Source organism: Scyliorhinus canicula, chromosome 6 (assembly GCF_902713615.1).
Source record: "Scyliorhinus canicula chromosome 6, sScyCan1.1, whole genome shotgun sequence".
Taxonomy (NCBI): Eukaryota; Metazoa; Chordata; class Chondrichthyes; order Carcharhiniformes; family Scyliorhinidae; genus Scyliorhinus; species Scyliorhinus canicula.
The window spans coordinates 15,660,613-15,676,407 of NC_052151.1; the positions used below are offsets into that span (position 1 = coordinate 15,660,613).

General features: G+C 55.8%; 1 protein-coding gene across 1 annotated transcript in view; it reads right to left on the reverse strand.

Annotated features, from left to right (window-relative positions):
* Positions 1-204: 204 nt before the first annotated feature.
* LOC119966933 (atypical kinase COQ8A, mitochondrial-like) overlaps positions 205-15,795 on the reverse strand; it is a 131,328-nt gene continuing 115,737 nt past the window's right edge. The window contains exons 13-14 of the mRNA XM_038798891.1: positions 15,633-15,719; positions 205-864 (exon numbers count right to left, since the gene is read on the reverse strand). Coding sequence (XP_038654819.1) covers positions 565-864; positions 15,633-15,719 — 387 coding nt within the window. The 3' untranslated portion in view covers positions 205-564. The remainder of the gene's footprint in view (positions 865-15,632; positions 15,720-15,795) is intronic.

Genomic DNA, 15,795 nt, shown 5'->3' on the forward strand with positions numbered 1-15,795 from the left:
TGCTCTGTTGTAAGTTTGTCTCTTTTCAAGACATGGATGTTGATGGGTCGTGGAGACCAGAGTTACTAATGCGACAACACGAAGAACAAACTTTTAAAAAGGGAGTAACAAAAAGGCAGGGCTCTGATACCAATCAAAATAACTGCTCCTGGACAGAGAGAATGATGATTAAGCACCATCAAAAAATCACCATATACAACCCGACAGACACAAACATGATTTTAATTGAATCATTATCCTAACAGGTATACAAAAAAAAAACTGGTCAATGATCATCATTTCTAAAGTAATTCACTAATTCACTTCAGTGTGGTACAAAGTCAAATGATTTTTCATTAATCAATATAGTAAAATCTGAAATGCCCCTCCTTGGGGGAAGTGGAACCTTTCCCCAACCCACTTGCCCGGTTACTGTCATCCTGTGTTCAGTGGAACCCACAATTCCTTTAAACAGGAAGTGAGAACATTTGTTTGTTTTAGAAAAGGAAACACAGTAAGGTGGTTAGTTCATCAGCATCTTCCACTCCCTGTGCTGTTCTCCACCTCCATCCAGTCCCTTCCATGTTATGGACTGGATCCTCCTTGCTTAGCCTTCCTACTCCAGTAACTCTGGTAGGCCTCCTCAAACAAGTGCTTGCAGGCGATCTGTGCGTTGAGCTTGCTGCAGATAAGGAAGGAACCAGCCATCTTGCGGTGGAGGGAATAGGTCTCCTCTGGAGGAGGGACGAGTCTATGTTGCAGCATGATGGGGATCAGACTGTGGATTCTCTTGGTCGTGTTCTGATTCCCAAAGTTAAAGGGCTCCACTGATGAAAAGGCCTCGCCGAGGATCATCACCGCATCAACATGGGCATTTTGCATAACCTTTAGCAGAAAAGATGAAGATTTCAAACAGAACTTTTAGAGTCTCATCAGGATTAACTATTAAATATACATTGTACAGCTTCACCCTCTTAGGATTATTTTAATGAGTCACAGAATTGTTATAGTGCAGGTGGAAGCAATTGGCCCATCGTGTCTATTGCGACTCTCCGTAGCATTACAACACCCTGGACTAGCGCACGGTCACTTCAAGTACCAGAGTCCCAACATAAGTGAATGAACCAATAATTCATCCATTCCCCAAGGTCTTTAACTATTGACTGCTCCAATGATTTACAGGCACCAGATTTGTAAGTAAAACTTAATAACTATTAATAACAAGATAAAATGTCATGGTGATAATGGAACAACAGTCTGTTGATCTAATTATTTCATCTCTCTCTTCCCCCCCCCCCCCCCCCTCCCCTTCCATCTTCCTGGGATGTGAAGTGTTGAGACCATCAGCTGGTTTTGAACATCTGGCCAGAACCTTCAATTAGAACTCAACCTGCAAGACTTCCTCTGGGGAGTCACTTTCATTTCTACTGATCTGGGCTTATTCCCCCCCCACCCCCAGGATGTCTGTTCAATTCTAACTTGTGTCCACCAGATGGACTATCAGCCTCACTGAGTTACATCTAAGGTTCTCAACTTGGGAATTTAGAATGGGTTTTCAAACAGCCCCTCTGCCTGCAGGTGGTGCTGGACTGCAGAGAGAAAGGTCTTTATCCTGAACCTTCAGAAAGAATCCCAACAGGTGAGAGAGAATTCAGGGCTCAGCTTCACAGTTGCCTAAGCGGAGTGGAAGTGGCTACTTGCCAACAGCTCACAGGTTGTGCAGAAAGAGGAAGGTACTTAGTCACAAGTCATCAGATGAGGGAGAGATTGGAGCTGTTCTCCCACAGTCTTTTAATCAGAGATGAAACATTCACAGACTGCTGGCGATGGACCACTTGTAGCCTTTTAATCAGAAATTAAACGTTAACAGGTGGCTGGTGAGAAATCTAATCGCCATGCTTCTCTATGTCCTTGCTGCTCTCCTGGTCTGAACAGAACTGAAATCAAAATGAAGACTGCCTTCTTTCCTGAAGCTTCAGGAGTTCTCTACCAAATGAGAACTGAATAAGTCCCAGAATGCCATAAGGGTTGATTGGCTGCTAGCCAAGTCCATCAAAATGACCTCACTGGACCCTGCCAAACAGCACATGGAATAGAGGGGGGTTCTGGACCAGTCCAAATAGCACCTTGTACGGGGGCGGGGGCTCATAGAAATATAGAATATGGGTGCAGGAGTCGGCCCTTCGAGCCTGCACGACCAGTCAATATGATCATGGCTGATCATGCAAATTCAGCATCCCACTCCCGCTTTCTCTCCATGCCCTTTGATCCCTTTAGCGGCAAGGGCCATGTCCAGCTCCCTCTTGAATATATCCAAAAACTGGCCCCAACAGTTTTCTGTGGTAGAGAATTCCACAAGTTCATAACTCGGAGAGAAGTTGTTCTTCCTCATCTCAGTCCTGAATGGCTTACCCCTTATTCTTAGGCTGTGATCCCTAGTTCTCGACGTCCCCAACATCAGGAACATTCTTCCCGCATCTAACCTGTCCAGTCCCATCAGGGTTTTATACATTTCCATGAGATCCCCTCTCATTCTTCTAAACTCCAGTCAGTAGAAGCCCAGTCGCGATCCAGTCTTTCTCCATATGTCAGCCCTGCCATCCCGGGAATTAGTCTGGTGAACCTTCGCTGGACACCCTCAATAGCAAGAATGTCCTTCCTCAAACTAGGAGACCAGAACGCACACAGGGCCAAGGCCCTGTATAACTGCAGCAAGACATCCCTACTCTTACACATAAACCCTCTCGCTATGAAGGCCAGCATGCCATTAGCTTTCCTCACCTCCTGCTGTACCTGCATGCCAACCTTCAGTGACTGTTCCACCATGATGCCCAGGTCTCGTTGCACTTCCCCTAAACTGCCACCATTCAGATAATCTGCCTTCCTGATTTTGCCAGCAAAGTGGACAACCTCACATTTACCCACATTATATTGCATTTGCCAAGTGTCTGCCCACTCGGGGGCAGCACGGTGGTGCAGTGGTTAGCACTGCTGCCTCACAGCGCCAAGGTCCCAGGTTCGATCCCGGCCCTGGATCACTGCCCGTGTGGAGTTTGCACATTCTCCCTGTGTTTGCGTGGGTTTCACCCCCACAACCCAAAGATGTGCAGGCTCGGTGGATTGGCCACACTAAATTTCCCCTTAATTGGAAAAAATGAATTGGGTACTGTAAATTTATATTTAAAAAAGTATTTGGCCACTCAGCCAGCCTGTCCAAGTCAACCTGCAGCCTCTGCATCTTCCTCACAGCACACACTGCCACCCAATTTAATGTTGTCTGCAAATTTGGAGATATTGCATGCAATTCCTTCGTCAAAATCATTCATGTATATTGTGAACAGCTGGGGTTCCAGCACTGAACCCAGTAATCATCCAGATACAAAGCCAAAAGGGCAGAAATTAAAAGGGAAGGAAACAAGGATCAGTCACAGAATTGAAAGAGGATCCTTACAGTAGCAGCAGTTTATTCTAGTGTCTTCTCTACATCCTTTCAGTTAAAAATCTATTTTCCTCTTGAATGCCTCAATCGAACCTGCCTCCACCAGACAGTGCAGCCCAGATCTAACCGCTTGCTGTGAGAGACCTGCCTCCACCACACAGACAGTGCAGCCCAGATCTGACCGCTTGCTGCGAGAGACCTGCCTCCACCACACCACAGACAGTGCAGCCCAGATCTAACCGCTTGCTGCGAGAGACCTGCCTCCACCACAGACAGTGCAGCCCAGATCTAACCGCTTGCTGCGAGAGACCTGCCTCCACCACAGACAGTGCAGCCCAGATCTAACCGCTTGCTGCGAGAGACCTGCCTCCACCACACAGACAGTGCAGCCCAGATCTAACCGCTTGCTGCGAGAGACCTGCCTCCACCACAGACAGTGCAGCCCAGATCTAACCGCTTGCTGCGAGAGACCTGCCTCCACCACACCCAGACAGGGCAGCCCAGATCTAACCGCTTGCTGCGAGAGACTTGCCTCCACCACAGACAGTGCAGCCCAGATCTAACCGCTTGCTGCGAGAGACCTGCCTCCACCACACAGACAGTGCAGCCCAGATCTAACCGCTTGCTGCGAGAGACTTGCCTCCACCACACAGACAGTGCAGCCCAGATCTAACCGCTTGCTGCGAGAGACTTGCCTCCACACACACAGACAGTGCAGCCCAGATCTAACCGCTTGCTGTGAGAGACTTGCCTCCACCACAGACAGTGCAGCCCAGATCTAACCGCTTGCTGCGAGAGACTTGCCTCCACACACACAGACAGTGCAGCCCAGATCTAACCGCTTGCTGCGAGAGACTTGCCTCCACCACCACACAGACAGTGTAGCCCAGATCTAACCGCTTGCTGCGAGAGACCTGCCTCCACCACACAGACAGTGCAGCCCAGATCTAACCGCTTGCTGCGAGAGACCTGCCTCCACCACACACAGACAGTGCAGCCCAGATCTAACCGCTTGCTGCGAGAGACCTGCCTCCACCACACAGACAGTGCAGCCCAGATCTAACCGCTTGCTGTGAGAGACCTGCCTCCACCACAGACAGTGCAGCCCAGATCTAACCGCTTGCTGCGAGAGACCTGCCTCCACCACACCACAGACAGTGCAGCCCAGATCTAACCGCTTGCTGCGAGAGACCTGCCTCCACCACACACAGTGCAGCCCAGATCTAACCGCTTGCTGCGAGAGACCTGCCTCCACCACAGACAGTGCAGCCCAGATCTAACCGCTTGCTGCGAGAGACCTGCCTCCACCACACCCAGACAGTGCAGCCCAGATCTAACCGCTTGCTGCGAGAGACTTGCCTCCACCACAGACAGTGCAGCCCAGATCTAACCGCTTGCTGCGAGAGACCTGCCTCCACCACAGACAGTGCAGCCCAGATCTAACCGCTTGCTGCTGAGAGACTTGCCTCCACCACACCAGACAGTGCAGCCCAGATCTAACCGCTTGCTGTGAGAGACCTGCCTCCACCACACAGACAGTGCAGCCCAGATCTAACCGCTTGCTGCGAGAGACCTTGCCTCCACCACACAGACAGTGCAGCCCAGATCTAACCGCTTGCTGCGAGAGACCTGCCTCCACCACAGACAGTGCAGGCCCAGATCTAACCGCTTGCTGCGAGAGACTTGCCTCCACCACACAGACAGTGCAGCCCAGATCTAACCGCTTGCTGCGAGAGACCTGCCTCCACCACACACACACAGTGCAGCCCAGATCTAACCGCTTGCTGCGAGAGACCTGCCTCCACCACACAGACAGTGCAGCCCAGATCTAACCGCTTGCTGCGAGAGACCTGCCTCCACCACACCAGACAGTGCAGCCCAGATCTAACCGCTTGCTGCTGAGAGACCTGCCTCCACCACAGACAGTGCAGCCCAGATCTAACCGCTTGCTGCGAGAGACCTGCCTCCACCACACAGACAGTGCAGCCCAGATCTTACCGCTTGCTGCGAGAGACTTGCCTCCACACACCACAGACAGTGCAGCCCAGATCTAACCGCTTGCTGCGAGAGACCTGCCTCCACCACACACAGTGCAGCCCAGATCTAACCGCTTGCTGCGAGAGACCTGCCTCCACCACAGACAGTGCAGCCCAGATCTAACCGCTTGCTGCGAGAGACCTGCCTCCACCACACAGACAGTGCAGCCCAGATCTAACCGCTTGCTGCGAGAGACCTGCCTCCACCACACAGACAGTGCAGCCCAGATCTAACCGCTTGCTGCGAGAGACCTGCCTCCACCACACCACAGACAGTGCAGCCCAGATCTAACCGCTTGCTGCGAGAGACCTGCCTCCACCACAGGCAGTGCAGCCCAGATCTAACCGCTTGCTGCGAGAGACCTGCCTCCACCACACAGACAGTGCAGCCCAGATCTAACCGCTTGCTGCGAGAGACCTGCCTCCACCACACCCAGACAGTGCAGCCCAGATCTAACCGCTTGCTGCGAGAGACTTGCCTCCACCACACAGACAGTGCAGCCCAGATCTAACCGCTTGCTGTGAGAGACCTGCCTCCACCACACAGACAGTGCAGCCCAGATCTAACCGCTTGCTGCGAGAGACCTGCCTCCACCACACAGACAGTGCAGCCCAGATCTAACCGCTTGCTGCGAGAGACTTTCCTCCACCACAGACAGTGCAGCCCAGATCTAACCGCTTGCTGCGAGAGACTTGCCTCCACCACACAGACAGTGCAGCCCAGACCTAACCGCTTGCTGTGAGAGACCTGCCTCCACACACACAGACAGTGCATCCCAGATCTAACCGCTTGCTGTGAGAGACCTGCCTCCACCACACAGACAGTGCAGCCCAGATCTAACCGCTTGCTGTGAGAGACCTGCCTCCACCACACAGACAGTGCAGCCCAGATCTAACCGCTTGCTGCGAGAGACCTGCCTCCACCACACCACAGACAGTGCAGCCCAGATCTAACCGCTTGCTGTGAGAGACCTGCCTCCACCACACCACAGACAGTGCAGCCCAGATCTAACCGCTTGCTGTGAGAGACCTGCCTCCACCACACAGACAGTGCAGCCCAGATCTAACCGCTTGCTGCGAGAGACTTGCCTCCACACCCAGACAGTGCAGCCCAGATCTAACCGCTTGCTGCGAGAGACCTGCCTCCACCACACACAGACAGTGCAGCCCAGATCTAACCGCTTGCTGCGAGAGACTTGCCTCCACCACAGACAGTGCAGCCCAGATCTAACCGCTTGCTGCGAGACCTGCCTCCACCGCACAGACAGTGCAGCCCAGATCTAACCGCTTGCTGCGAGAGACTTGCCTCCACCACACAGACAGTGCAGCCCAGATCTAACCGCTTGCTGCGAGAGACCTGCCTCCACCACAGACAGTGCAGCCCAGATCTAACCGCTTGCTGCGAGAGACCTGCCTCCACCACACAGACAGTGCAGCCCAGATCTAACCGCTTGCTGCGAGAGACCTGCCTCCACCACACAGACAGTGCAGCCCAGATCTAACCGCTTGCTGTGAGAGACCTGCCTCCACCACACAGACAGTGCAGCCCAGATCTAACCGCTTGCTGCGAGAGACCTGCCTCCACCACACCACAGACAGTGCAGCCCAGATCTAACCGCTTGCTGCGAGAGACCTGCCTCCACCACAGACAGTGCAGCCCAGATCTAACCGCTTGCTGCGAGAGACCTGCCTCCACCACACAGACAGTGCAGCCCAGATCTAACCGCTTGGTGCGAGAGACCTGTCTCCACCACAGACAGTGCAGCCCAGATCTAACCGCTTGCTGCGAGAGACTTGCCTCCACCACAGACAGTGCAGCCCAGATCTAACCGCTTGCTGCGAGAGACCTGCCTCCACCACACAGACAGTGCAGCCCAGATCTAACCGCTTGCTGTGAGAGACCTGCCTCCACCACAGACAGTGCAGCCCAGATCTAACCGCTTGCTGCGAGAGACTTGCCTCCACCACACAGACAGTGCAGCCCAGATCTAACCGCTTGCTGTGAGAGACTTGCCTCCACCACAGACAGTGCAGCCCAGATCTAACCGCTTGCTGCGAGACCTGCCTCCACCACACACAGTGCAGCCCAGATCTAACCGCTTGCTGCGAGAGACTTGCCTCCACCACACAGACAGTGCAGCCCAGATCTAACCGCTTACTGCGAGAGACCTGCCTCCACCACAGACAGTGCAGCCCAGATCTAACCGCTTGCTGCGAGAGATTTGCCTCCACCACACAGACAGTGCAGCCCAGATCTAACCGCTTGCTGCGAGAGACCTGCCTCCACCACACAGACAGTGCAGCCCAGACCTAACCGCTTGCTGTGAGAGACCTGCCTCCACCACACAGACAGTGCAGCCCAGATCTAACCGCTTGCTGCGAGAGACCTGCCTCCACCACACCACAGACAGTGCAGCCCAGATCTAACCGCTTGCTGCGAGAGACCTGCCTCCACCACAGACAGTGCAGCCCAGATCTAACCGCTTGCTGCGAGAGACCTGCCTCCACCACACAGACAGTGCAGCCCAGATCTAACCGCTTGCTGCGAGAGACCTGCCTCCACCACACCCAGACAGTGCAGCCCAGATCTAACCGCTTGCTGCGAGAGACTTGCCTCCACCACAGACAGTGCAGCCCAGATCTAACCGCTTGCTGCGAGAGACCTGCCTCCACCACAGACAGTGCAGCCCAGATCTAACCGCTTGCTGCGAGAGACTTGCCTCCACCACACAGACAGTGCAGCCCAGATCTAACCGCTTGCTGTGAGAGACCTGCCTCCACCACAGACAGTGCAGCCCAGATCTAACCGCTTGCTGCGAGAGACCTGCCTCCACCACACAGACAGTGCAGCCCAGATCTAACCGCTTGCTGCGAGAGACTTGCCTCCACCACACCACAGACAGTGCAGCCCAGATCTAACCGCTTGCTGCGAGAGACCTGCCTCCACCACACACAGTGCAGCCCAGATCTAACCGCTTGCTGCGAGAGACCTGCCTCCACCACAGACAGTGCAGCCCAGATCTAACCGCTTGCTGCGAGAGACCTGCCTCCACCACACAGACAGTGCAGCCCAGATCTAACCGCTTGCTGCGAGAGACCTGCCTCCACCACACAGACAGTGCAGCCCAGATCTAACCGCTTGCTGCGAGAGACCTGCCTCCACCACACCACAGACAGTGCAGCCCAGATCTAACCGCTTGCTGCGAGAGACCTGCCTCCACCACAGGCAGTGCAGCCCAGATCTAACCGCTTGCTGCGAGAGACCTGCCTCCACCACACAGACAGTGCAGCCCAGATCTAACCGCTTGCTGCGAGAGACCTGCCTCCACCACACCCAGACAGTGCAGCCCAGATCTAACCGCTTGCTGCGAGAGACTTGCCTCCACCACACAGACAGTGCAGCCCAGATCTAACCGCTTGCTGTGAGAGACCTGCCTCCACCACACAGACAGTGCAGCCCAGATCTAACCGCTTGCTGCGAGAGACCTGCCTCCACCACACAGACAGTGCAGCCCAGATCTAACCGCTTGCTGCGAGAGACTTTCCTCCACCACAGACAGTGCAGCCCAGATCTAACCGCTTGCTGCGAGAGACTTGCCTCCACCACACAGACAGTGCAGCCCAGACCTAACCGCTTGCTGTGAGAGACCTGCCTCCACACACACAGACAGTGCATCCCAGATCTAACCGCTTGCTGTGAGAGACCTGCCTCCACCACACAGACAGTGCAGCCCAGATCTAACCGCTTGCTGTGAGAGACCTGCCTCCACCACACAGACAGTGCAGCCCAGATCTAACCGCTTGCTGCGAGAGACCTGCCTCCACCACACCACAGACAGTGCAGCCCAGATCTAACCGCTTGCTGTGAGAGACCTGCCTCCACCACACCACAGACAGTGCAGCCCAGATCTAACCGCTTGCTGTGAGAGACCTGCCTCCACCACACAGACAGTGCAGCCCAGATCTAACCGCTTGCTGCGAGAGACTTGCCTCCACACCCAGACAGTGCAGCCCAGATCTAACCGCTTGCTGCGAGAGACCTGCCTCCACCACACACAGACAGTGCAGCCCAGATCTAACCGCTTGCTGCGAGAGACTTGCCTCCACCACAGACAGTGCAGCCCAGATCTAACCGCTTGCTGCGAGACCTGCCTCCACCACACACAGTGCAGCCCAGATCTAACCGCTTGCTGCGAGAGACTTGCCTCCACCACACAGACAGTGCAGCCCAGATCTAACCGCTTGCTGCGAGAGACCTGCCTCCACCACAGACAGTGCAGCCCAGATCTAACCGCTTGCTGCGAGAGACTTGCCTCCACCACACAGACAGTGCAGCCCAGATCTAACCGCTTGCTGCGAGAGACCTGCCTCCACCACACAGACAGTGCAGCCCAGATCTAACCGCTTGCTGTGAGAGACCTGCCTCCACCACACAGACAGTGCAGCCCAGATCTAACCGCTTGCTGCGAGAGACCTGCCTCCACCACACCACAGACAGTGCAGCCCAGATCTAACCGCTTGCTGCGAGAGACCTGCCTCCACCACAGACAGTGCAGCCCAGATCTAACCGCTTGCTGCGAGAGACCTGCCTCCACCACACAGACAGTGCAGCCCAGATCTAACCGCTTGGTGCGAGAGACCTGTCTCCACCACAGACAGTGCAGCCCAGATCTAACCGCTTGCTGCGAGAGACTTGCCTCCACCACAGACAGTGCAGCCCAGATCTAACCGCTTGCTGCGAGAGACCTGCCTCCACCACACAGACAGTGCAGCCCAGATCTAACCGCTTGCTGTGAGAGACCTGCCTCCACCACAGACAGTGCAGCCCAGATCTAACCACTTGCTGCGAGAGACTTGCCTCCACCACACAGACAGTGCAGCCCAGATCTAACCGCTTGCTGTGAGAGACTTGCCTCCACCACAGACAGTGCAGCCCAGATCTAACCGCTTGCTGCGAGACCTGCCTCCACCACACACAGTGCAGCCCAGATCTAACCGCTTGCTGCGAGAGACTTGCCTCCACCACACAGACAGTGCAGCCCAGATCTAACCGCTTACTGCGAGAGACCTGCCTCCACCACAGACAGTGCAGCCCAGATCTAACCGCTTGCTGCGAGAGATTTGCCTCCACCACACAGACAGTGCAGCCCAGATCTAACCGCTTGCTGCGAGAGACCTGCCTCCACCACACAGACAGTGCAGCCCAGACCTAACCGCTTGCTGTGAGAGACCTGCCTCCACCACACAGACAGTGCAGCCCAGATCTAACCGCTTGCTGCGAGAGACCTGCCTCCACCACACCACAGACAGTGCAGCCCAGATCTAACCGCTTGCTGCGAGAGACCTGCCTCCACCACAGACAGTGCAGCCCAGATCTAACCGCTTGCTGCGAGAGACCTGCCTCCACCACACAGACAGTGCAGCCCAGATCTAACCGCTTGCTGCGAGAGACCTGCCTCCACCACACCCAGACAGTGCAGCCCAGATCTAACCGCTTGCTGCGAGAGACTTGCCTCCACCACAGACAGTGCAGCCCAGATCTAACCGCTTGCTGCGAGAGACCTGCCTCCACCACAGACAGTGCAGCCCAGATCTAACCGCTTGCTGCGAGAGATTTGCCTCCACCACACAGACAGTGCAGCCCAGATCTAACCGCTTGCTGTGAGAGACCTGCCTCCACCACAGACAGTGCAGCCCAGATCTAACCGCTTGCTGCGAGAGACCTGCCTCCACCACACAGACAGTGCAGCCCAGATCTTACCGCTTGCTGCGAGAGACTTGCCTCCACCACACCACAGACAGTGCAGCCCAGATCTAACCGCTTGCTGCGAGAGACCTGCCTCCACCACACACAGTGCAGCCCAGATCTAACCGCTTGCTGCGAGAGACCTGCCTCCACCACAGACAGTGCAGCCCAGATCTAACCGCTTGCTGCGAGAGACCTGCCTCCACCACACAGACAGTGCAGCCCAGATCTAACCGCTTGCTGCGAGAGACCTGCCTCCACCACACAGACAGTGCAGCCCAGATCTAACCGCTTGCTGCGAGAGACCTGCCTCCACCACACCACAGACAGTGCAGCCCAGATCTAACCGCTTGCTGCGAGAGACCTGCCTCCACCACAGGCAGTGCAGCCCAGATCTAACCGCTTGCTGCGAGAGACCTGCCTCCACCACACAGACAGTGCAGCCCAGATCTAACCGCTTGCTGCGAGAGACTTGCCTCCACCACACAGACAGTGCAGCCCAGATCTAACCGCTTGCTGCGAGAGACTTTCCTCCACCACAGACAGTGCAGCCCAGATCTAACCGCTTGCTGCGAGAGACTTGCCTCCACCACACAGACAGTGCAGCCCAGATCTAACCGCTTGCTGTGAGAGACCTGCCTCCACACACACAGACAGTGCAGCCCAGATCTAACCGCTTGCTGTGAGAGACCTGCCTCCACCACACAGACAGTGCAGCCCAGATCTAACCGCTTGCTGCGAGAGACTTGCCTCCACACCCAGACAGTGCAGCCCAGATCTAACCGCTTGCTGCGAGAGACCTGCCTCCACCACACACAGACAGTGCAGCCCAGATCTAACCGCTTGCTGCGAGAGACTTGCCTCCACCACAGACAGTGCAGCCCAGATCTAACCGCTTGCTGCGAGACCTGCCTCCACCACACACAGTGCAGCCCAGATCTAACCGCTTGCTGCGAGAGACTTGCCTCCACCACACAGACAGTGCAGCCCAGATCTAACCGCTTGCTGCGAGAGACCTGCCTCCACCACAGACAGTGCAGCCCAGATCTAACCGCTTGCTGCGAGAGATTTGCCTCCACCACACAGACAGTGCAGCCCAGATCTAACCGCTTGCTGCGAGAGACCTGCCTCCACCACACAGACAGTGCAGCCCAGATCTAACCGCTTGCTGTGAGAGACCTGCCTCCACCACACAGACAGTGCAGCCCAGATCTAACCGCTTGCTGCGAGAGACCTGCCTCCACCACACCACAGACAGTGCAGCCCAGATCTAACCGCTTGCTGCGAGAGACCTGCCTCCACCACAGACAGTGCAGCCCAGATCTAACCGCTTGCTGCGAGAGACCTGCCTCCACCACACAGACAGTGCAGCCCAGATCTAACCGCTTGGTGCGAGAGACCTGTCTCCACCACAGACAGTGCAGCCCAGATCTAACCGCTTGCTGCGAGAGACTTGCCTCCACCACAGACAGTGCAGCCCAGATCTAACCGCTTGCTGCGAGAGACCTGCCTCCACCACACAGACAGTGCAGCCCAGATCTAACCGCTTGCTGTGAGAGACCTGCCTCCACCACAGACAGTGCAGCCCAGATCTAACCACTTGCTGCGAGAGACTTGCCTCCACCACACAGACAGTGCAGCCCAGATCTAACCGCTTGCTGTGAGAGACTTGCCTCCACCACAGACAGTGCAGCCCAGATCTAACCGCTTGCTGCGAGACCTGCCTCCACCACACACAGTGCAGCCCAGATCTAACCGCTTGCTGCGAGAGACTTGCCTCCACCACACAGACAGTGCAGCCCAGATCTAACCGCTTACTGCGAGAGACCTGCCTCCACCACAGACAGTGCAGCCCAGATCTAACCGCTTGCTGCGAGAGACTTGCCTCCACCACACAGACAGTGCAGCCCAGATCTAACCGCTTGCTGCGAGAGACCTGCCTCCACCACACAGACAGTGCAGCCCAGATCTAACCGCTTGCTGTGAGAGACCTGCCTCCACCACACAGACAGTGCAGCCCAGATCTAACCGCTTGCTGCGAGAGACCTGCCTCCACCACACCACAGACAGTGCAGCCCAGATCTAACCGCTTGCTGCGAGAGACCTGCCTCCACCACACAGACAGTGCAGCCCAGATCTAACCGCTTGCTGCGAGAGACCTGTCTCCACCACAGACAGTGCAGCCCAGATCTAACCGCTTGCTGCGAGAGACTTGCCTCCACCACAGACAGTGCAGCCCAGATCTAACCGCTTGCTGCGAGAGACCTGCCTCCACCACACAGACAGTGCAGCCCAGATCTAACCGCTTGCTGTGAGAGACTTGCCTCCACCACAGACAGTGCAGCCCAGATCTAACCGCTTGCTGCGAGAGACCTGCCTCCACCACACAGACAGTGCAGCCCAGATCTAACCGCTTGCTGTGAGAGACCTGCCTCCACCACAGACAGACAGTGCAGCCCAGATCTAACCGCTTGCTGCGAGAGACCTGCCTCCACCACACAGACAGTGCAGCCCAGATCTAACCGCTTGCTGTGAGAGACCTGCCTCCACCACAGACAGTGCAGCCCAGATCTAACCACTTGCTGCGAGAGACTTGCCTCCACCACACAGACAGTGCAGCCCAGATCTAACCGCTTGCTGTGAGAGACTTGCCTCCACCACAGACAGTGCAGCCCAGATCTAACCGCTTGCTGCGAGAGACTTGCCTCCACCACACAGACAGTGCAGCCCAGATCTAACCGCTTGCTGCGAGAGACTTGCCTCCACCACACCCAGACAGTGCAGCCCAGATCTAACCGCTTGCTGCGAGAGACTTGCCTCCACCACACAGACAGTGCAGCCCAGATCTAACCGCTTGCTGCGAGAGACTTGCCTCCACCACACAGACAGTGCAGCCCAGATCTAACCGCTTGCTGTGAGAGACTTGCCTCCACCACAGACAGTGCAGCCCAGATCTAACCGCTTGCTGCGAGAGACCTGCCTCCACCACACAGACAGTGCAGCCCAGATCTAACCGCTTGCTGCGAGAGACCTGCCTCCACCACAGACAGTGCAGCCCAGATCTAACCGCTTGCTGCGAGAGACCTGCCTCCACCACCCAGACAGTGCAGCCCAGATCTAACCGCTTGCTGCGAGAGACCTGCCTCCACCACACCCAGACAGTGCAGCCCAGATCTAACCGCTTGCTGCGAGAGACCTGCCTCCACCACACAGACAGTGCAGCCCAGATCTAACCGCTTGCTGCGAGAGACTTGCTTCCACCACAGACAGTGCAGCCCAGATCTAACCGCTTGCTGCGAGAGACCTGCCTCCACCACACAGACAGTGCAGCCCAGATCTAACCGCTTGCTGTGAGAGACTTGCCTCCACCACAGACAGTGCAGCCCAGATCTAACCGCTTGCTGCGAGAGACCTGCCTCCACCACACAGACAGTGCAGCCCAGATCTAACCGCTTGCTGTGAGAGACCTGCCTCCACCACAGACAGACAGTGCAGCCCAGATCTAACCGCTTGCTGCGAGAGACCTGCCTCCACCACACAGACAGTGCAGCCCAGATCTAACCGCTTGCTGTGAGAGACCTGCCTCCACCACAGACAGTGCAGCCCAGATCTAACCACTTGCTGCGAGAGACTTGCCTCCACCACACAGACAGTGCAGCCCAGATCTAACCGCTTGCTGTGAGAGACTTGCCTCCACCACAGACAGTGCAGCCCAGATCTAACCGCTTGCTGCGAGAGACTTGCCTCCACCACACAGACAGTGCAGCCCAGATCTAACCGCTTGCTGCGAGAGACTTGCCTCCACCACACCCAGACAGTGCAGCCCAGATCTAACCGCTTGCTGCGAGAGACCTGCCTCCACCACACAGACAGTGCAGCCCAGATCTAACCGCTTGCTGCGAGAGACCTGCCTCCACCACAGACAGTGCAGCCCAGATCTAACCGCTTGCTGCGAGAGACCTGCCTCCACCACCCAGACAGTGCAGCCCAGATCTAACCGCTTGCTGCGAGAGACCTGCCTCCACCACACCCAGACAGTGCAGCCCAGATCTAACCGCTTGCTGCGAGAGACCTGCCTCCACCACACACAAGGTTCACTCTCGTCACTCGCACCAAATTCCATTTTTGGAGCTCCTTCCTCCCATTCTTTTCATCATGTTCATCCAGCTTAAGCTCGTCATTACTGCCACGTGGTGTATTCCCAGGGAACGACTACACCCCTCCATAGCACACAGATGCCGAAGCCACAGTATTTGGCACGTCAGGGGATACATCTAACTTAGCACAAAGGACAACAATCCTCACCTGCGAAGTATCGGCCCTTGCAGGGAAGTTGGAGTGATTCAGGGTAACACCCCCCCATTTATTACAACGGAAAGGCTAAAACTAAGTTGAATCTCGACCTATCAACACTTAAAAAAAACCCTCTTACCTTTGTTTCATAGCCAGTGAGAAACTTCATAGCAATCGATTTGCTCAGCACCTGCGCTCTATCTCCATTGGCTGCAGATCGCACAATCTGTTGGGTTACAATAAACGATTACACACACAGGACAAATAGCAGTGATTCATGCACAAATTGGGTCCATAAACTG